This window comes from Primulina tabacum, chromosome 13 (assembly GCF_025594145.1).
Source record: "Primulina tabacum isolate GXHZ01 chromosome 13, ASM2559414v2, whole genome shotgun sequence".
Taxonomy (NCBI): Eukaryota; Viridiplantae; Streptophyta; class Magnoliopsida; order Lamiales; family Gesneriaceae; genus Primulina; species Primulina tabacum.
Genome location: NC_134562.1, coordinates 38,400,802 through 38,421,465, shown reverse-complemented (window position 1 = coordinate 38,421,465; position 20,664 = coordinate 38,400,802). Strand labels below are relative to the sequence as shown.

Here is a 20,664-nt window from a genome sequence, read left to right as displayed (position 1 = left end):
ATGGGTTCGAGTATCCTATTATTCCTTCCTTCCAACAACAGCCATACCCAAAACATTCGTGCTTCCATTTTTTTGTGAGATTTGGTCCTCAATATTTTTTTCTATATTCTTCTATTCCAGCACATGTTTGTTAAGAGGATCTCAGATCACTTTTATGTTTCTTACAGTTGGATCTGCATGTAAATGGGTTGGACTGTGCTGGGCTGGACTGGACATGACATTGATGGGTATGCTAAAATTTAACTTAAGTAGTAAAAAAAAAAAGAGGGGTTGGGCTACAGTCCAGTATAGCCCTTGAATGGATCCGCCCCTGGTTACTATTGATATTCAGACTGATTTGACATTAGATAATAAACTCAAGTGTCACTATGTAAGTTAATCAAATAATAATAATGAAAGAATTTAAAACTAATTATTTCAAATCGATTATAATTAATTTATAGATTTATTTGAATAAATCATATTTACAATAAATTTTGAATCTCCAACTAATTATTTTTTAAATTATTATAATATTAAATTCATTGAAGTTAGATAAATTCATTTCAAACCATTCCTTCGAATACTACCTCAAATTCAAATCCTAAACAGCCTCAATATCACTGCGTGGACTTTTCTAATGTTGACAAAATGGTTACGGTATGCTGGCTATGGGGGGTTTTTTTTTTTATTTTTTATTTTTATATAAAGTAAACAGATGTGATTATAGAATAATGGCTAGATTCAAGCATAATATTCTGAGTAAAATGGACATTTACAAAACCGTTCACACCATCTACACTTAGTTTTCAGTCATTATGGGTTCAATTAACAAGAGCGTGAATTGAGACAGATTCGTGTATTAAATTAATTTATGCCCAAAATTTAATATTTAGTACAGACCCATTCTTCCTCTTACTCCTTCAAATGAAGACAAATTTTAACTCTCCTTCTTTTAGCTCTTCAAATGGAGACATGATATGTGATGCCCCATTCCTTGTGGTTCTTTTGAATATGCTTCCCACGCATTAATACATTTTAATATCAAGGAAAATGAACTATACCTGACTGTACATTTGAAGATAATATCATCAATTTCCAATTATTGTCGAATGTAATGTACGTTTTTTAAAGGGTTAAGATCAAAATGAACGTTTCCATTGAAATTAAAATAAAAGGCTATGGAAATACCAACTTGTTATTTTATGTTGGATACATCATCTTCACAATGCCCAATAAGTTAATAGCACACATAAATCAAAATTTATAGTTTTATTTGAACGGAAGATTTGATTCGGTATCTAAATCGGGGAAAAGGAGATTAATTATACAAATGCTGATAGATAAATTGAAAGGAAATAAAGGAGTATTGCAACAAAAACAATAATTCTACAACAAAGTCACAAACAAAACAAAGTAATGTAACCAATAAAACTTCTAAACTTTATACCAGATAGCGGCAATGTTTGATAATCCTCCAACTACAAAAGGGCATATGAGTGAAATCACAGAAAGTGATGCGTATTTTTAAATAAAATAAAGTTTTGGCAAAAGAATAGTATGTGATTGCTTGGTTTGAATACCAACAGACATCCTGACAAGTGATTCTGAATTTATGCGACAGCAGGCATGTCCTTGAGCCAGGCATCTAGTGGTTTGCCAATCGAGTAGACGATAAAACCGATTTCCCTCAGCTTACTAGCGTCAATAATGTTCCTTCCATCGAAAATAAAGGCAGGTTTCTGCATATTGTCGTATATCCTTTGGAAATCAAGTGCCTTAAATTCATCCCATTCAGTGAGGATGCAGATGGCGTGCGCATCCTTTGTGGCCTCATAGGCATCCCAAGCAGCATGAAGTTTCTTCACAGTGGAGGGGCTAGTCGGTTGAAGATGAAGGGGATGATCCCAGTCGAATTTGTTCATTGTAAGGTCTCTCTGGATCTGATCCTCAGTGACCTGAGGATCATAGATGCTCAGGCTGGCTTTGTCACCTAAAAGTCCTTTGCAAACATCGATAGCAGGAGTCTCTCTGGTATCACCAGTATCTTTCTTGAAGGCAAAACCCAAGATGGCAACTTTCTTGTTAGCGACTGTGTTGAACATGGATGCAACTAAGCGATTGACGAAACGGTTCTTTTGGTAGTCATTGATCTTAATCACCTGCTTCCAGTATTCTGCAACTTCGGGAAGACCATTGCATTCACAAATGTAAACCAAGTTCAGAATGTCCTTCTGGAAGCAGGAGCCACCAAAACCAACACTGGCATTGAGGAACTTGGGACCAATTCTTGTGTCCTTTCCCACAGCGTAAGACACTTGGGTAACATCTGCTCCAGTAGCCTCGCATAGAGCAGACATTGCGTTGACTGAAGAGATTCTTTGAGCTAAGAATGCATTAGCAGCAAGCTTCGAGAGCTCTGCAGACCATAAATTAGTGGTGATGATGCGATCTTCAGGAACCCAGTGAGCATAAACATTCTTCAGGGCTTGCACGGCCTTGAAGCCTTCTGGGGTCTCCCTGCCTCCAATGAGAACTCTGTCTGGGTTGAAAAGATCTTGAATAGCAGTCCCCTCAGCAAGAAATTCTGGGTTTGAGAGAATCTGATAATTAATTCCCTTGCTGTTGTGGGTCAAAATTTTTTCAATGGCCTCAGCAGTTTTGACCGGAACGGTGGACTTCTCAACCACAATCTTGTCAGATTTTGACACATCAGCAATCATGCGGGCAGCGCTCTCCCAATATGTCAAATCTGCTGCCTTACCAGCTCCAAGACCTCGAGTCTTGGTGGGAGTATTGACTGAGACAAAGACTATGTCAGCCTCAAATACATGTTTCTCCACATCTGTGCTGAAGAACAGATTCTTTGCCCGACATTGTTTTACCACATCATCAAGGCCAGGCTCATAGATGGGAAGCTGATCGCTGTTCCAGGCATTGATACGAGGAACAGAAATATCAACAACAGCTACTTCAATTTGAGGACACTTGAGTGCTATTACAGCCATCGTAGGGCCTCCCACATAACCAGCTCCAATACAGCAAATCTTCACCATTTGTCCCTTGTTTGGAAAAGATATCAAACGTACAACTCTCAGATATCCAATTTTACATCATACTTCATCAACAAACAAAATCCTCAAGTCCTGATAATATTTTGATATCAAATGGGATAATCTCAGGCAGCTTTCAAAAGCATTACCATAACCAAAAAATATGATTTAATCACCATGACCATGGTAAAACTGTAGTTGATTTCATTTTCAGCAGCTATCCAATACGGAAAATGAGCAGCCAAAGAGAGAGTCGATAAAAGATGCATGCACACGAATCCAAATTGCCCATCATTAGTTTGCATGAATAAAAAAACTTAATACTCCATTAAATTAGAATCAAGCAGATTAAAAAAAATCGTAGTTTTTCAGAATGAAAACTATTAATCATTTTGGGAATCAAATTTGATGCAGGGACCTGAGACATTGAAGATCCAATCCAAACTTTGTTAACACGAGTACACGACAGAGCATTTCAATATGAAAAGGAAACCACAAAGTTATCATTGAAGATCCATCACCTCAATTGCATGTAATCAACCCCCAAAAACACTGTAAGTACTTTGACTTGAATCATCAGAAAACAAAAGAACTCGAATAAAATGCCAGAATTCACCTAACGGACTAGTTGCAAAAAACTCCCGCAACTAAAACAATCATGAAAAAACTAACGTAGCAAAATGAGAGATCAAATAAGAGGAAAGAACAAAATCACGTCAATAGCGCGCAACTGCATTTCAGATCAAACACCCGAAAAACTAAATCGAAACAAGTCACATAATTTGTTTCAAATCTCTTCTCCGAAATTTAACGCAGAATAATGCCACGAAAGCTTGATTCACCAGAAATTCACACCTGGCATACATTCTAGCGCAGGTATCAAATTCCGCACAAAAGCAAAACAAATTTTTTACTCCACCTTAGCTTTAACATTTCAGATATTTTTAAAAGCGAAGATCTACCTCTGAATTACGCGTTCGGATTCCTGAAAACTGGAGAGAACGAGAGATCTATTCTATATGAGAATGAAAGAAGTTGGCCGAGAAGCCGAGAGAGCGGGCAGCTCTTATACGGTCGTGTAGATCTAAGATCCAACCCGGCGGATGAATGAAAATACATTAATACCCCTACCAGCAGCAGGTTTGGCGAGGGCCAAGTTTTGGAAAACAAAACGTTTAGTCAATGCGTCCCACATGCCAAGATTACCCTTATTTGGTAATAAAAATAAAAAAATTGGAGTTTCCTTGGAAAGTGGACAGAAATATGGCAGAAGATCGCCCGAATAAAGCTTATATGTTAAATTATCGACTGATCCCTATCCTATGATAAAATTTATGTCAGCATCATCCAGTTACATATAATATAATCTGTTATGCACAGGGCCGTGTCTGCTTAGAGGCCTGCATAAATAATAAATTATTTTAGGGTATATCTCAAAACAAAGTCATAGGCTTGTTCGTATTTCATTTCACGTGTTAGAAAAAAGAGCAAGCGACACAGCCACATCTGGAAGAATTGATTCGCATTTGGTGTTATTCAGATTAATTGATTTTAGGGTATATCTCAAAACAAAGTCACAGGCTTTTGGATTTAGGTGAGAGCTATTTTCATACAAAACACATTTGTAGTTGTCAGTTGTTTGGTCCGATAATGGGCTAGTGAAGCGTTGGGCTTGGAAAGAAACTTGAAATCCTGACCGTGTCCGTGCAGCATAACAATAAAATCCAACGCGTAAAAAAAAAAAACTAGCCGTTACAATGATTCGGGGACACGTTCTTCATGTCTCCGCTCTCTTCAATCCCCCTTTCCCCTAAATCAATGAATCTCATCCCCTAAATCAATTTCCCGTTTTTTCCCCATGGAATCAAATTACATGACTGCGGGTGCAGTTGTTACTCCGGGGAAAGAAAAATCCATCCGATTAAATTCATCTGAATTTGTTGATACCCTGGATTTTTCGGAGAATATCAACCCAAATTTTTCGTTAATTAACTTGAAATTGTCCAATTCTCTAGCAATAATCGAGTCAGAAAAGAGTGCCAAAAATTCCGATTGCAGAAACCCTATCCCCATCCAAGTGGCTTCGCCTTTGTTGAAGAACAAAATTCGAGAGAGGAAGTTTGTGGTTGCAAAGAAGAAATCTAGGAACGAGGAACTGAATTCTTCCGCCGCTGGTGTGGCATGTGAGAAGTGTAAAAAGGCGATTTGGGAATCCAGCAAGTGTTTGTGTGTGGCATATCAGAGTTTGAGGGCTTCTCAAGAAGATTTTTTCAATAAGCGCACTGAAGTAGACAATGATATTGATGTTGACAAGCCAAATAAGCATAATGGTGGAGATGAGAACGAAGGGTTAAAGTTAAACCACGTTGCTCAAAACACGGGGATGGATAACGAAAGGGGACTGGAAGGAAAAGATTCATCAAAGAATAACGGGGAAGACGGTCAATTGATTCTGAAGAGGAGCAGAGATAAACTGTTGGAAGAAGCCAGAGAATATGTGCCAGAGCCAGGATCTGGTAGGGTGATGCATTTAGTAAAGGCCTTTGAGAATCTACATCTGATTAAAAAAACAGATGATTCTGGGGAAAAAGAATCGAAGGAAGTGGAGGACGAAAAAAAAGGGTCTAAATGGGGCTTGCCCGGACTGCAACAATCTACTAAGGTCTCTAAACCGCAAGTTTCTTTGTCTTTGTATTGTCCATCAGATTTTTTCCTCACATCAGAAAGCTTAGGTTTGGTTCAACTCGTTTTATTCTTTAGACAGCAGCCAAGGAAGGTTAGCAAGGATGATAGATGTTTGGCCTAGCCATATGCATTGTGTTTTTTTACGTATCTTGTTTCTGTTCTGACTTGGGTTTTTTAACTTTGAAGCTTCAGCATTTCAACCAGGACATCTGCGGGAGGTGGAAGAGGCAGGCGAAGCGTGAGAACTTTTATGCATGTCTCCTGATCTGATGTAATTCGTTTCCTCATACAGGTGATTGTAGATATGTTTTCAACTTTGCAGAGCAATGAATCATCTGGAACTTTTTCTAGAAGGAACTATAGAAGAAGACCGCCAAGAGCAACCTTTCAAAGGCCCTTCATGTTGCAAACTGAGGTTTGTCTATGGGAAATTTGTCCTTTTGACAATTTTTTTCAGCTAGGTCTGTGTTATTTCTTCACAATTTTTTTTCCTATTATGTACGAAGACAACCCAATACATGTTGATCTCATTAACCAGTATATTGCAAGGTTGAAATAACTTCAAACTTTATATTTTTAGGCATATTCAAGTGGTAGCTTCTCTATAGCAAAACATTCACGACACTATGTTCTAATCTGGTTGTTCCTAATTTCCTATGATACCCACAAACTACTTTCAACATAATAAATAAAATATACTTGTGAACATTTATTTTATCAATTGGCCAAAGAAATTATTACTTTTGAGAATGCTGCCGAAATTATGAACCATAATATTGAAAATGCGGCCGTGATTATGACTTGGGTTGGGTTCGGTAATAAAATAGTCAGATTTCTTGTAAATAAAATTTGATTTGGTAATAAAATATGGGGGTTTCCATGAATTTCTGTAACTCGGAGACTTAAATATTTTCAAAAGTTTAGCCATTATTTTTGAGAATGTTGCCGAAATAACATCCGAGGTTCGTGGCGTGAAAGAATCATAACAAAATCAAGTTCTATTCTTGATGGGAAAGTAGGACTTATTGCGATAAAAAAAATAATTTGGAAACCTAGTGTTTATATTACATGATCCATTGAAAATTTAAATTAAGTTTTTTGGATTTAAGTTAGATTGATATTATTGAACTATAGTTTGACTTCGAATGTTAGTGATAATGTTGAAATCTCGGACAAAATAAAAAAAAGTCCATGTTTCTCAAGTTTATCGAGTCATTGAAACTTCATTTAAATTACTTGGGATTCTTGAACTTTTCTATACTTTTTTATAAATAAACTTGAAATATATATATGTTTGCGTTAGTTCTCATGACTTCATTAGTAAACAAGTAGTTTTATTAGACTTTTGCATTTAAATTATTTATACAAAAGGAATAAACTGTTACACTCATATTCGAACTTAACTTTTAGAGTTGATCTATGATATCCTAGGAGATAAGTTTGGCCCGCTCGCGGTAGCCCATGAGAATTTCAGGCCCAATATTCAGAGAACTCCGGAATGTCATCTTTAGTGCAAGAGCCCGTTTATCCGGTCTCCGTGGAAGGTCATCTGGGAGCTCATCCCAGCCGAGCTCCTGTATAATCATAATCTCATCAATCAGCCAGAAGTGGCCGAGCTCCCTAGCCTACATCTCATCATGGTCCGAGCCAACCTCCTAGAGTGTATTATAGCATCGATTGAGAAGGTCTTGACCGACCTCCTGAGCCGAGGTCCAATAGAAATCCAGGTATAGATGGGCTCATGCCTCAAGGAGCTCCCACTCAGATATATTAGTCTATAGCCCGCGGTAAATAAAGCTATTATAGATTCAAATCTTATCCAAGATTCTGAGAATCCAGAGTTTTACAGAATCAGGACTCTACTGATAAAAATCTAGAATCCTACAAAATCAAGACTATACAAAATACCGGTTTTAGCTATAGAAAAATCCAAGTAGCATAAGGACTTTTCTCCTATAAATATCAGGTTCCGGTCATTGTTTATTCATTCATACATTCAATCATTCTAATTACATACAACCCCTTCTAACGTTCGTGTTCGTGCTTTCAGATTCTGAAGGTCCGACCTAAGCTTCCAAAGTGAGATCCGACCTCCCAGCTACCATCGCGATTTTCAACAACATCAATTGGCGCTGTCTGTGGGAAATACTGAGCAAAGACGTAAACATGTGGGGACGAAAAGGAAGAAGAACATGTCCTTGTTAAAAAAAAAACCCTTCGTAGTTATGATGAGCTCCTGAGCCAAACTGAGAAATATGTGAACCTTGAAGATGCGTGCAGAAACAGAGGTATACGGATGTCAGGTTATGAGACAAAGATAAGGAGAAGGTAGATCCAAGCAAGAAGAGGCCGACAGAGAAAGTCGAGGAACTAGGCCGAGTCAAGGGTCAAGTTCACCTCCCTCGGATAAACTCTGCGTGTTCCATCAAGAATATGGCCACACTACTAACGATTGCCTGAGGGGCAGTATCAAGCTAACAGGGGAGGTTGAGGACCACCACCGATGGAAAACCGTCCCCTGATCCCCCCACAGCAGCAAGGTATTCGGGGACCTCGGGTCGAACAGATAGCTAAAGATCCGATCAGAGTTATAATACATAAGATATCCGGAGGTGCAGCACAACAAAGAGTGATCCCCAAAAAGGAGGTTCAGCTCACAACGGAAGAAGAGCCACATACAGTGGAGATAGGAATCCGACAAAATGTTAAGGTTGCGGCTGAAAGTGACCTTCTTAGAACAGATAGCTAACGATTCGACCCAAGGTATAATACATATGATATCCGGAACTGCAACAGATGGTGATTCAGGCAGAGCCAGGAAATTCACGGTAGGAGAATGGGTCCCAAGTCGACCCAACTGTCAACTTTGGACCAGAGGACCTGAAAGGTTTTGTGGCACCACACAACGACGCTTTGTTAATAACCCTCAGTGTTGCCAACTATGATCTGACGAGAATCTTCGTCGACACGGGGAGTTCAGTCAATATTCTATTCAAGAAGACCCTTGATCGAATGAAGGTGGAGGTCCCGAACGGAAGTAGGGATGATTGGAGCTCCTCAACAAAGAGTGATTCCCAAAAAGGAAGTTTAGCTCACAACGGAAGAAAGCCAGAGACAGTGGGGATAGGAATCCAACAAAATGTCAAAGTTGCAGCCGACCTGGGACCTTCAAACTAAAATTGACTTGGTGACCTGCTTTGAGCGCCCGAAACAAGCCAAGAGAGGCCCACATTTACTTCTCTCAGATAAATTCTGCGAGTTCCATCAAGAATATGGCTACACTACTAACGATTGCCAGAGATTGGGGGAAGAGGTTCAAAGAATCATGCAGAGTGATCAACATATCAGGGACCTCGGGTCGAACAGATGGCTAACGATTCGACCCAAGGAGCTGCAACTGATGGAGATTGAGGCCGAGCCAGGAAAGCTCACGGTAGGAGTTTGGGTCCCAAGTCCGACCCAACTATGATCTTCGGACCGGAAGAAAGCCAGAGACAGTGGGGATAGGAATTAAACAAAATGTTAAGGTTGCAGCCGACCTGGACCTTCAAACTAAAATTGACATGGTGACCTGCTTAGAGCGCCCAAAACAAGCCGAGAAAGGCCCATGTTTATTTCCCTCGGATAAATTCTGCGAGTTTCATCATGAATATTGCCACACTACTAACGATTGCAAGAGATTGGGAGAAAAGGTGCAAAGAATCATGCAGAGAGACTCGACCCAGGCCGAGGGGCAGTATCAAGCTAACAAGGGAGGTCGAGGGCACATAGCAGCAAAGGGTATTCTGGGATGATATCCGGAGGTGCAACCGACAGAGATTCAGGCCGAGCCAGAGAAGCTCACGTTCGGAGATTGGAAAATCTTGGGTTAGACCTTGCTCGTAAGTCCGACCCAACTAAATTTCGGATCAGTGGCACCCCACAATGACGCTTTGTTAGTAACCCTCACTTTTGCCAACTATGATGTGACGAGAATCTTCGTCGACACGTGCTCACAACGGAACAAGAGCCAGAGATAGCGGGATAGGAATTCAACAAAATGTTAAGGTTGCGGGGACCAGGACCTCCAAACTAAAAGTGGCCTAGTGACCTGCTTAGAGCGCCCAAAACAAGCCGAGAGAGGCCCACGTTTACCTTCCTCAAATAAATTCTGCTAGTTTTATCAAGAACATGGCAACACTCTTAACGATTTCTAGAGATTGGGGGAAGAGGTGCAAAGAATCATGCAGAGAGATCCATATATCAGGGAGCTTTTGACCCGGGCCGCGGGGCAATATCAAGATAACAGGGGAGGTCGAGGACCTTGACCCCCCTAGGTATTCAGGGACCTCAGGTCGAACAGATAGCTAACGATCCGACCAAAGGTATAATACATAAGATATCCGGAGATGCAACCAACGGAAATTGAAGCTGGGCCAGGAAAGCTCACGATAGGACTTGGGAGCAAGGTCTTGTGGCACCACACAACGACGCTTTGTTATTAATCCTCACTGTTGCCCCTATGATCTGACGAGAATATTCGTCGACACGAGGAGTTCAGTCAATATTCTTTTCAAGAAGACCCTTGATCAAATGAAGGTGGAGGTCCCGAACGAAAGTAGGGCTGATTGGAGCGGCTCAACAAAGAGCGATCCCCAAAAAGAAGGTTTAGCTCACAACGGAAGAAGAGTCAGAGATAGTGGAGATATGAATCCAACAAAATGTTAAGGTTGCCGCTGAATGTGACCTGGTGACCTGCTTAGAGCGCCCGAAACAAGCCGAGAGAGGCCCACCTTTACCTCCGTCAGATAAATTCTGCGAGTTACATCAAGAATATGGCCAGGAAAGGAGACGGTAGGGAGGGGACCAGAGGACCTGAAAGGTGTGTGGTGTGGTTTGTTAATAACCCTCAGTGTTGCCCACTATGATCTGACGAGAATCTTCGTCGACATGAGGAGTTCAATCAATATTCTCTTCAAGAAGACTAATTCCCAAAAAGGAGGATCAGCTCACATCGGAAGAAAGCCAGAGACAGTGGGGATTGGAATCCAACAAAATGTTAAAGTTGCAGCCGACCTGGACCTTCAAACTAAAATTGATTTGGTGACCTCCTTAGAGTGCCCGAAAGAAGCCGAGAGAGGCCCACATTTATCTTTCTCAGATAAATTCTGCGAGTTTCATCAAGAATATGGCCACACTACTAACGATTGCCAAAGATTGGGGAAAGAGGGGCAAAGAATCATGCAGAGAGATCAACATATCATGGACCTCGGGTTGAACAGATAGCTTACGATTCGACCCAAGGTATAATACATATGATATCCGGAGCTGCAACCGATGGAGATCGAGGCCGAGCTAGAAAAGCTCACGGTAGGAGATTGGGTCCCAAGTCGACCCAACTGTCAACTTTGGACCAGAGGACCTGAAAGGTTTTGTGGAACCACACTACGACGCTTTTTTAATAACCCTCAGTGTTGCCAACTGTGATCTGAGGAGAATCTTCGTCGATACGGGGAGTTCAATCAATATTCTCTTCAAGAAGACCCTTGATGAAATGAAGGTGGAGGTCCCGAATGGTAGTAGCCGTTCAGCTCACAACGGAAGAAAGCCAGAGACAGTGAGGATATGAATCCAACAAAATGTCAAATTTGCAGCCGACCTGACCTTCAAACTAAAATTTTCTTGGTGACCTGTTTAGAGCGCCCGAAACAAGTAGAGAGAGGCCCGGCGAGAGGCCGTATCATGATAACATGGGAGGTGGAGGGCACCATGGAGGGAAAACCGACTTCACCAGAGGGGACGGGTTCTGGGACCTCGGGTCGAACAAATAGCTAACGATCCGACCCGAAGTATAATACATATGATATCCGGAGGTGCAACCAACGTAGATTCCGGCCGAACCAGGAAAGCTTACGGTAGGAGATTGGAAAATATTGTGTTAGACCTTGCTCCTAATTCCGACCCAACTAAAATTCAGACCAGAAGACCTGAAAAGTGTTGTGACACTCCACAACGACGTTTTATTAGTAACCATTACTGTTGCCAACCATGATGTGGCGAGAATCTTGGTCCACACGGGGGGTTCATTCAATATCCTCTTCAAGAAGACCCTTGATCAAGTGAAGGTGGAGGTACCGAACGGAAGTAGGGATGATTGGAGCAGCTCAACAAAGAGTGATTCGCAAAACAAGCTGAGAGAGGCCCACGTTTATCTCCCTCAATTAAATTCTGCGAGTTTCATCAAGAATATTGCCATACTATTAACGAATGCAAGAGATTGGGAGAAGAGGTGAATAAAATCATGCAGAGAGACTTGACCCGGGCCGAGGGACAGTATCAGGCTAACAAGGGAGTTCGAGGACACCATCGAGGGAAAACCGACCTAACATTGGGGGGACGGGTCGAACCCCCACAGCAGCAAGGGGGGATTCTTCGGGTCGAACAGATAGCTTACGATCTGACCCGAGCTGTACCAGCATATGATATTCGGAGGTGCAACCGACGGAGATTCGGGCCGAGCCAGGAAAGCTCACGGTGGGAGATTGGAAAATCTTGAGTTAGACCTTGCTCCCAAGTCCGACCCAACTATCAACTTCGGACCAGAGGACCTGAAAGGTGTTGTGGCACCACACAACGATGCTTTGTAAGTAAGCTTCATTGTTGCCAACTATGATGTGGCGAGAATCTTCGTCGATACGGGGAGTTCAGTCAATATTCTCTTCAAGAATACCCTAGATCAAATGGTGGTGGAGGTCCCGATTGGAAGTAAGGATGATTGGAGCACCTCAACAAAGAGTGATCCCAAAAAAAAAAGGTTCTGTTCACAACGTAAGAAGAGCCAGAGACAACAGAGATAGAAATCCAACAAAATATTAAGGTTGCGGCGGACCAGGACCTCCGAACTAAAAGTGTCCTGGTGACCTGCTTAAAGCGCTTGAAACAAGACGAGAGAGGCCCACGTTTATCTCCCCCAGATAAACTCTGCGAGTTCCATCAAGAATATTGCCATACTATTAATGATTCTAAGAGATTGGGAGAAGAGATGAAAAGAATCATGCAGAGAGATTTGACCTGGGCCGAGGAACAATATCAGGCTAACAATGGAGGTTGAGGGCACCATCGAGGGAGAACCGACCTAACCAGGGGAGACGTTTCGACCCCACACAGCAGCAAGGGATATTCTGGGACCTCGGGTCGAACAGATAGCTAACGATCCGACCCGAAGTATAATACATATGATATCCGGAGGTTCAACTGACAGAGATTCCGGCCGAGCCAGAAAAGCTTACGGTAAGAGATTGGAAAATATTGGGTTAAACCTTGCTCCTAAGTCCGACCCTTCTAAACTTCGGACCAGAAGACCTGAAAGGTGTTGTGACATCCCACAACGACGCATTGTTAGTAACCCCTCACTGTTGCCAATTATGATGTGGGGAGAATCTTTGTCGACACGGGGAGTTCAGTCAATATTCTCTTCAAGAAGACCCTCGATCAAATGAAGTTGGAGGTACCGAACGGAAGTAGGGATGATTGGAGCAGCTCAACAAAGAGTGATTCCCAAAAAGAAGGTTCGGCTCACAATGGAAGAAAGCCAGAGACAGTGGGGATATGAATCCAACAAAATGTTCAAGTTGCAGCCGACCTGGACCTCCAAACTAAAATTGATTCGGTGACTTCCTTAGAGCGACCCACGTTCATCTCCCTCAAATAAATTATGCGAGTTCCATCAAGAATATGGCCATACTATTAACAATTGCCATAGATTGGGGGAAGAGGATAAAAGAATCATGTAGAGAGACTTGACCCGGGCCGAGGAACAATATCAAGCTAACAAGGGAGGTCGAGGGCATCATCGAGTGAAAACCGACCTAACCAGGGGAGACGGGTTGACCCCACACAGCAGCAAGGGGGTATTCTTGGACCTCGGGTCGAACAGATAGCTAACGATCCGACCCCAAGTATAATACATGTGATATCCGGAGGTGCAACCGACGAAGATTCCGGCTGAGCCAGGAAAGCTTACGGTAGGAGATTGGAAAATATTGGGTTTGACCTTGCTCCTAAGTCCGACCCTACTAAACTTCAGACCAGAAGACCTGAAAGGTGTTGCGACACCCCACAACGACGCTTTGTTAGTAACCCTCAGTGTTGCCAACTATGATCTGACGAGAATCTTCGTCGACACGGGGAGTTCAGTCAATATTCTCTTCAAGAAGACCCTTGATCAAATGAAGGTGGAGGTCCTGAACGGAAATAGAGATGACTGGAGCACCTAAACAAATAGTGATTCCCAAAAAGAAGGTTCAGCTCACAACGGAAGAAAGCCAGGCACAGTGGGGATAGGAATCCAACAAAATGTTAAGGTTGCAGTCCGACCTGGACCTCCAAACTAAAATTGACCTGGTGAACCTGCTTAGAGAGCTCGAAACAAGCCGAGAGAAGCCCACGTTTATCTCCCTCAGATAAATTCTGCGAGTTACATCAAGAATATTGCCACACTATTAACGATTGCAAGAGATTGGGAGAAGAAGTGCAAAGAATCATGAAGAGAGACTTGACCGGGGCCGAGGGGCAGTATCAAGCTAACAGGGGACCTGAAAAGTGTCGTGGCACCCCACAACTATGCTTTGTTAGTAAGCTCGTTGTTGCCAACTATGGTGTGTCAAGAATCTTCGTCGACATGGGGAGTTCAGTCAATATTGTCTTCAAGAAGACCATTGATCAAATTAAGGTGGAGGTCCCGATTGGAAGTAAGGATGATTGGAGCACCTCAACAAAGACTGATCCCCAAAATGGAGGTTCAGCTCACAACGGAAGAAGAGCCAAAGGCAGCGGAGATAGGAATCCAACAAAATGTTAAGCTTGCGGCGAACCGGGACCTCCAAACTAAAAGTGGTCTGGTGACCTATTTAGATCACCCGAAACAAGCCGAGAGAGGCCCACGTTTACCTCCCTCAGATAAATTCCATCAAGAATATAGCATTACTACTAACGATTGCCAGAGATTGGGGGTAGAGGTGTAAAGAATCATGCAGAGAGATCCATATATCAGGGACTTTTTGACACGGGCCAAGGGGCAATATCAAGCTAACAGGGAAGGTGGAGGATCACCACTGATGGAAAACCGTCCCCTGACCTCCCCCTACCGCAGCAATGTATTCGGGGACCTCAGGTCGAACAGATAACTAACGATCCGAGCAGAGGTATAATACCTAAGATATCTGGAGGTGCAACCGACGGAAATTCAAGTTGAGCCAGGAAAGCTCACGGTAGGAGATTGGAAAATGGTTAGACCTTGCTCCTAAGTCCGACCCAACTATCAACTTCGGACTAGAGGACCTGAAAGGTGTTGTGCAACCCTACAATGACGCTTTGTTGCTAGTAACCTCACTATTGCCAACTTTGAGGTGGCGAGAATCTTCGTCGACACGGGGAGTTCAGTAAGACCCTTGATCAAATGAAGGTGGAGGTCCCGAACGGAAGTAGGGATGATTGGAGCAGCTCAACAAAGAGTGATCCCTAAAAAGGAGGTTCAACTCACAAAGGAAGAAGTGCCGGAGACAGTGGAGATAGGAATCAAACAAAATGTTAAGATTGCAGCTGAAAATGACACGGTGACCTGCTTAGAGCGCCCGAAACAAACCAAGAGAGACCCACGTTTACCTCCATCAGATAAATTTTGCGAGTTCCATCAAGAATATGGCCACACTACTTATGATTGCCAGAGATTGGGGGAAGCGGTGCAAAGAATCATGTAAAGAGATCAACATATCAGAGACATTGGGTCGAACAAATAACAAAACTATTCGACCCAAGGTGTAATACATATGATATCCGGAGCTGCAACCGATGGAGATTCAGGCCGAGCCAGGAAGGCTCACGGTAGGAGATTCGGTCCCCAGTCCGACCCAACTATCAACTTCGGACCAAAGGACCTGAATGGTGTTGTGGCACCACACAACGACGCATTGTTAATAAACCCTCACTGTTGCCAACTATGATCTGACGAGAATCTTCGTCGACACGGGGAGTTTAGTCAATGTTCTCTTCAAGAAGACCCTTAATCAAATGAAGGTAAACCCTCACTGTTGCCAACTATGATCTGACGAGAATCTTCGTCGACACGGGGAGTTCAGTAAATATTATTGTCAAGAAGACCCTTGATCAAATGTAGGTGGAGGTCCGAACGAAAGTAGGGATGACTGGAGCAACTCAACAAAGAGTGATTCTCAAAAAGAAGGTTCAACTCAAAACGGACGAAAGCCAGAGACAGTGGGGATAGAAATCCAACAAAATGTTAAGGTTGCAGCCCACCTGGACCTTCAAACTAAAATTGATTTGGTGACCTGCTTAGAGTACCCGAAACAAGCCGAGAGAGGCCCACGTTTACCTTTCTCTAATAAATTCTACGAGTTATATCAAGAATATGGCCATACTACTGACGATTGCCAGAGATTGGGGAAAAGGTGCAAAGAATCATGCAGAGGGATCAACATATCATAGACCTCGGGTCGAACAGATTGCTAACAACGATTCGACCCAAGGTATAATACATATGATATCCGGAGCTGTAATTGATAGAGATTCAGGCCGAGCCAGGAAAGCTCACGGTAGGAGATTGGGTCAAAAGTCCGACCCAACTATCAACTTCGGACCAGAGGAACTGAAAGGTACTGTGGCAACACACAATGACGCTTTGTTAATAACCCTCGCTGTTGCCAACTATGATCTGACGAGAATCTTCGTCGACATGGGGAGTTCAACAAATGAAGGTGGAGGTCCCGAACTGAAGTAGGGATGATTGGAGCAGCTCAACAAAGAGTGATTCACAAAAATAAAGTTCAACTCACAACGGAAGAAAGCCAGAGACAGTGGGGATAAAAATCCAAAAAGGATGAATGATGTGCGTCGATTTCAGAGATCTCAAAAGGCTTGCCCGTAGATCGTTATCATTTGCCAAAGATCGATTAACTGGTTGACTCCACAGTAGGTCATCAATATTTATGCCTGATGGATGCCATCAGATCTTACTGGCAGAGAAAGACCAAGATAAAGTAAGCTTTGTGATTTCCGAAGGGACATTTTGTTACGTGGTAATGGCGTTCGGATTGAATAACGCAAGAGCTACATATCAAAGACTCATGGACAAGGTCATCTCAGCTCAAGTGGGTAGGAATGTTGAGGTCTACGTGGATGATATTTTGGTAAAGTCCAAGAGCTCGCTGACCTTATAGACGACCTCCAGGTGATATTCGCCATTTTGAGATCCTATGGTTTGAAGCTGAACCCTCATAAATGCATTTTCGGAGTCACAAGCGGAAAGTTTCTAGGCTATATGGTAACAAAAAGAAGAATCGAGGCCAACCCCGAGAAAGTGAAGGCCATTCAATCTATGGCACTCCCTGGGAATCTCCAAGAGGTCCAGAAACTTGCCGGAAGGATTGCCGCTTTATCACGATTTATTCAAGGGCAGCACATCGAATTTTGCCGTTCTTCCGCGTTCTCCGAACAGTTAAGAAGTTTGAGTGGATGAATAATGCTGGAAGACCTTTGAAGAATTAAAGAAGTACCTAGCCGAGCTCCCTCCAGCTGAGGCATTCAACCATGAATGGGTAGAGCTCGAACCAGGGATCACATATCTGGACTGGCTCCTCGGTGTGATAGAAACTTAGCTGGTTCCGGACTTGGCCATCGTTACCAGTAGAGAGGCTAGCCCCCTCAGTTTCAAGGTGTCACCTGACCTAGAAAGAACCTACGCGCGAGGATCATATTGATCCACCTCACGGAAGAGCTCCTCGAAGGTCGAATTGGAAGATCGGTTGGGATCCATAAGTTAAAACGCACCTAAGTTGGGGGAGATCGGAAGTTGGGAGTTAGGAAGGAGGGAAAGCTCTTTGGGAGGTCAGAGCTGAGGTGAAAAGGATGGAAAATGTACAGTGTGATGGAATAGGGACGACCGGTATTTATAGAGGGAACAGGATAAGATCGGACCGTTGATTCAAATGGACTGAACGACCAAGATTGTCAAGAAATACGCAAAAGTTACCGTTAAGAGTAATAAAGAGTAGAGATGTTTCAAATTCAGGGTAGGAACAAACGCGGTTGAGAGCTTTGTCAGGATAGCCCATGGGCTATCGGAGAGCTCAGATCACCGCGAACTTCTAGTCTTGGACGTCAGCTCAACTCGACAGGGGGTGACTAGTGATACCCCATGAGATAGATTCGGCCTACTCTCGGTAGCCCTTGAGAATTCAAGCCCAATATTCAGAGAATTCCGGAAGGTCATCTTCATGGCCAGAGCCCGTTTATTCAGTCTCGGTGGAAGGTCTTCCGGGCCGAGCTCCCTGGCCGACCTCCCATCATGGTCCAAGCTGACCTCCCAGGGTGTATTATCGAATGGATTGAGAAGGTCTCGACCGACCTCACGAGCCGAGGTCCAATAAAAATCCGGTTATTAGACCGGTTCATGCCTCAATGAGCTCCCACTCAGATATATTAGTCTGTAAGTGGGTTTTATTATTATTTTCGTTTATTTTATATCTTGCTTTTGAAAAAATTTGATTTAATTTTTTTAAACTCTGAATATTTGCGATAAACACAAGAAAATATGAAAGTTTCGTATTGAATTTGGATTTGAGGCAACCGAAATCGTTAAGTAGGATTTATTAAATATTTCCAGTTTTTTGAAAATCTGAAATTTGCGATCTATGAAAATCTGAAATTTTCTCGAAATATTAGTTCTGATTCCTGATTTTGACAATTGATCGAAGACATCATCTCTAGGAGGATAAATCGAAAGGACCATTAAGTCATGATAAAAAAAAATCTAGTTCAATGCATTTGATGTAAGACATAAGCTAGGATATTTTTTAATTGTTTAGATTACTATTTACTCATTAAATATTTTATTATAACTGTTAAAAAAAATTAAATTGAAAGATATTTTTTCCACACTTGCGGAGTGATCCCATGTGACTCACCCCTCCAGAAAATAAGGGTAAAGATGAAACTTTGGATGGGGAGAGGGGAACAAACATAATCAAGGGGATGGTAGAAATTAATGAGATTCAGAATGTTGTTGCATTTTCAAGAAGTTTAGTCATTTTTAGGCTTATTCTGATTTTAAATTTTTAGTTTGTTAATGTATTCACTTTTGAGCTATAAATAAACTCGTAGGCATAAACATGTTCGTAATGTGAGAGAATGATATCAGAGCAAAACCATGTTCATGGTCTTGATGGGAAAGTTCTACTTATTATTATAAAAAATAATAATTTGGGAACATATTGTTTATATGAAATGATCGATAAAAAATTTGAGTTATGATTTTTGGTATTTAAGTTAGATTGACACTATTGGGCTATAGTTTAAATTTGAAGGTTAGTGTTATATTTGAATCCCAGAAAAATTAAAGAAATGATGTTCCTGCAGTTCAAGAAGTTTAGCCATTATTTAGCACATTCTTATTTGAAATTTTAAATCTGTTGTTGTATTCACTATTGAGTTGTAAAAAAACTTGGATTTGGCATAAAATAGGCTGGTTTTCATGAATTTATGTACTCGAGAGGGTTAAACATTTTCGAAAGTTTAACCATGACTTTAGAGAATGTTTCTGATGACGCGTCCTGGGTTTGTGTAGTGACCATTCCAATTTAATTATGGAACAGTGTAAGATGGGATATCATAATTAATCTTACACAGTATATGTCCACATGGAAATCTGATAAACTGCAATTTCTTCATGCACAAGAGTCAATGTTTTTCTCTGATGGGCAGATAATGACCCCATAACTGAATGAAGGAGTTTAACTTGCAGCTGCAGGGGTGGCTGTGGCTCCTAGTTAAGCAATGCCATATGGAGGTTGTGATGCTTGATGTTAAAATCTATCTCTTGGCACAATGCTAATTTTTTCATTTGCGCTCTTACTTCAGAAAAGAGGGAGATGTAAGGAAGAAGAATTCATGAAAAGATTGCAACGAAGGATGGAAGAGGAGAAAAAATTGCGGATACCCATTGCTCGGGGTCTTCCCTGGACCACAGATGAACCAGAGGTTTTTTAAACTGAATTGAGAGTTTCCTTTTTCCTTTTACTCGGTCTGCCTATCAATCATTTAATAACTCCCATAAGTATTTTTCCCTTAGTTATCTTGTTATTTGGAGTGATCCCACAGCTGTTTGTCCCTGTATATTGGTTGCATAACTTGCATATGAATTTACTTCAGAAATAGTGGATTACCTTTATTTGGTTTAATGTTTTTCAGTGTTTGGTAAAGCCTCCGGTTAAAGAAAACACGAGGCCTATATATATCATAGTGGTATAAGAGCAGAGGAGCGCGCGGAATTTGATCAACAGGTAAAGCTTTTTCCCACTTCCCTGCTGAAAATTTTTGTCAGAAACACATGACATGACACATTTCCATCTGCTTCAGCATGAATATGGGGGAGTTTGTTATTTCATACTCGTAAGCTTGCCGCTTTTCAATCTGTTGATAATTTTGTCTACACATTTTATTTCTTCTATCAAGGTTGCTCGGAAAATGAGTTTTATTGAACAATATCGGTTCGAAAGAGAGAGAGCGCAAAAGGTAAATTATACATGTAGCAAACAAAGAACACGAGACAAAATGTTTTTGAATCCTACAATAATTTTTGTTATGTATATTTGCTTTTCTCAGCTAATTGTTTGTTGTAACTTTTATCATTGGTACACATCGAACAATTAGATGAACTTAACATCTGTCAAACTATGCTAAAAAAATCTGTTTGTTTGATATAAATAATTATGTATACTTTAGTATTTTTCAAAACTAATTAATGCAAACAAATTTACAAACATAATTGTAAAGATTGTAAATTAAACAAATAATTTACTTTTAACATTACGTAAATTTGTCAAAGACGTTTGTATAACTAAATACTACAATTACATCGAATGATATTTTTGGGACAAGAAGAAAAAATAATATA

General features: G+C 41.5%; 2 protein-coding genes across 7 annotated transcripts; one reads left to right on the top strand and one right to left on the bottom strand.

Moving 5' to 3' along the window:
* Positions 1-1,401: 1,401 nt before the first annotated feature.
* On the bottom strand, positions 1,402-4,135 carry LOC142522812 (UDP-glucose 6-dehydrogenase 3-like). The gene is made up of 2 exons (XM_075626359.1): positions 3,995-4,135; positions 1,402-3,041 (listed from the first exon to the last, which is right to left on the bottom strand). Exon 2 carries the CDS (start codon positions 3,033-3,035, stop codon positions 1,593-1,595), a length of 1,443 nt encoding a protein of 480 aa, XP_075482474.1. The 5' UTR covers positions 3,036-3,041; positions 3,995-4,135; the 3' UTR covers positions 1,402-1,592.
* Positions 4,136-4,795: 660 nt separating this feature from the next.
* On the top strand, positions 4,796-20,591 carry LOC142522328 (microtubule-destabilizing protein 60-like). 6 transcript variants are annotated; one of them, XR_012814458.1, is made up of 6 exons: positions 4,796-5,548; positions 5,904-5,955; positions 6,040-6,132; positions 19,629-19,748; positions 19,959-20,050; positions 20,223-20,591. XR_012814458.1 is itself a non-coding variant. In XM_075625634.1 (4 exons), exons 1-4 carry the CDS (start codon positions 4,891-4,893, stop codon positions 19,966-19,968), a joined length of 813 nt encoding a protein of 270 aa, XP_075481749.1. In that variant the 5' UTR covers positions 4,796-4,890; the 3' UTR covers positions 19,969-20,591. The 6 variants fall into 6 exon arrangements, 3 of the variants coding, with proteins under 3 accessions (XP_075481749.1, XP_075481748.1, XP_075481747.1); XR_012814459.1 differs by lacking the exon at positions 19,629-19,748; XR_012814457.1 differs by having other exon boundaries at positions 19,959-20,591.
* The last annotated feature ends 73 nt before the right edge of the window (positions 20,592-20,664 follow it).

Excerpts from the sequence above, each read along its gene's own strand:
- LOC142522812 (XM_075626359.1), bottom strand. The coding sequence starts at position 3,035 with ATGGTGAAGATTTGCTGTATTGGAGCTGGTTATGTGGGAGGCCCTACG.
- LOC142522328 (XM_075625632.1), top strand. The coding sequence starts at position 4,891 with ATGGAATCAAATTACATGACTGCGGGTGCAGTTGTTACTCCGGGGAAA. Across the intron at positions 5,809-5,903 it reads TTAGACAGCAGCCAAGGAAG|CTTCAGCATTTCAACCAGGA; the intron begins GTTAGCAAGGAT and ends TTAACTTTGAAG.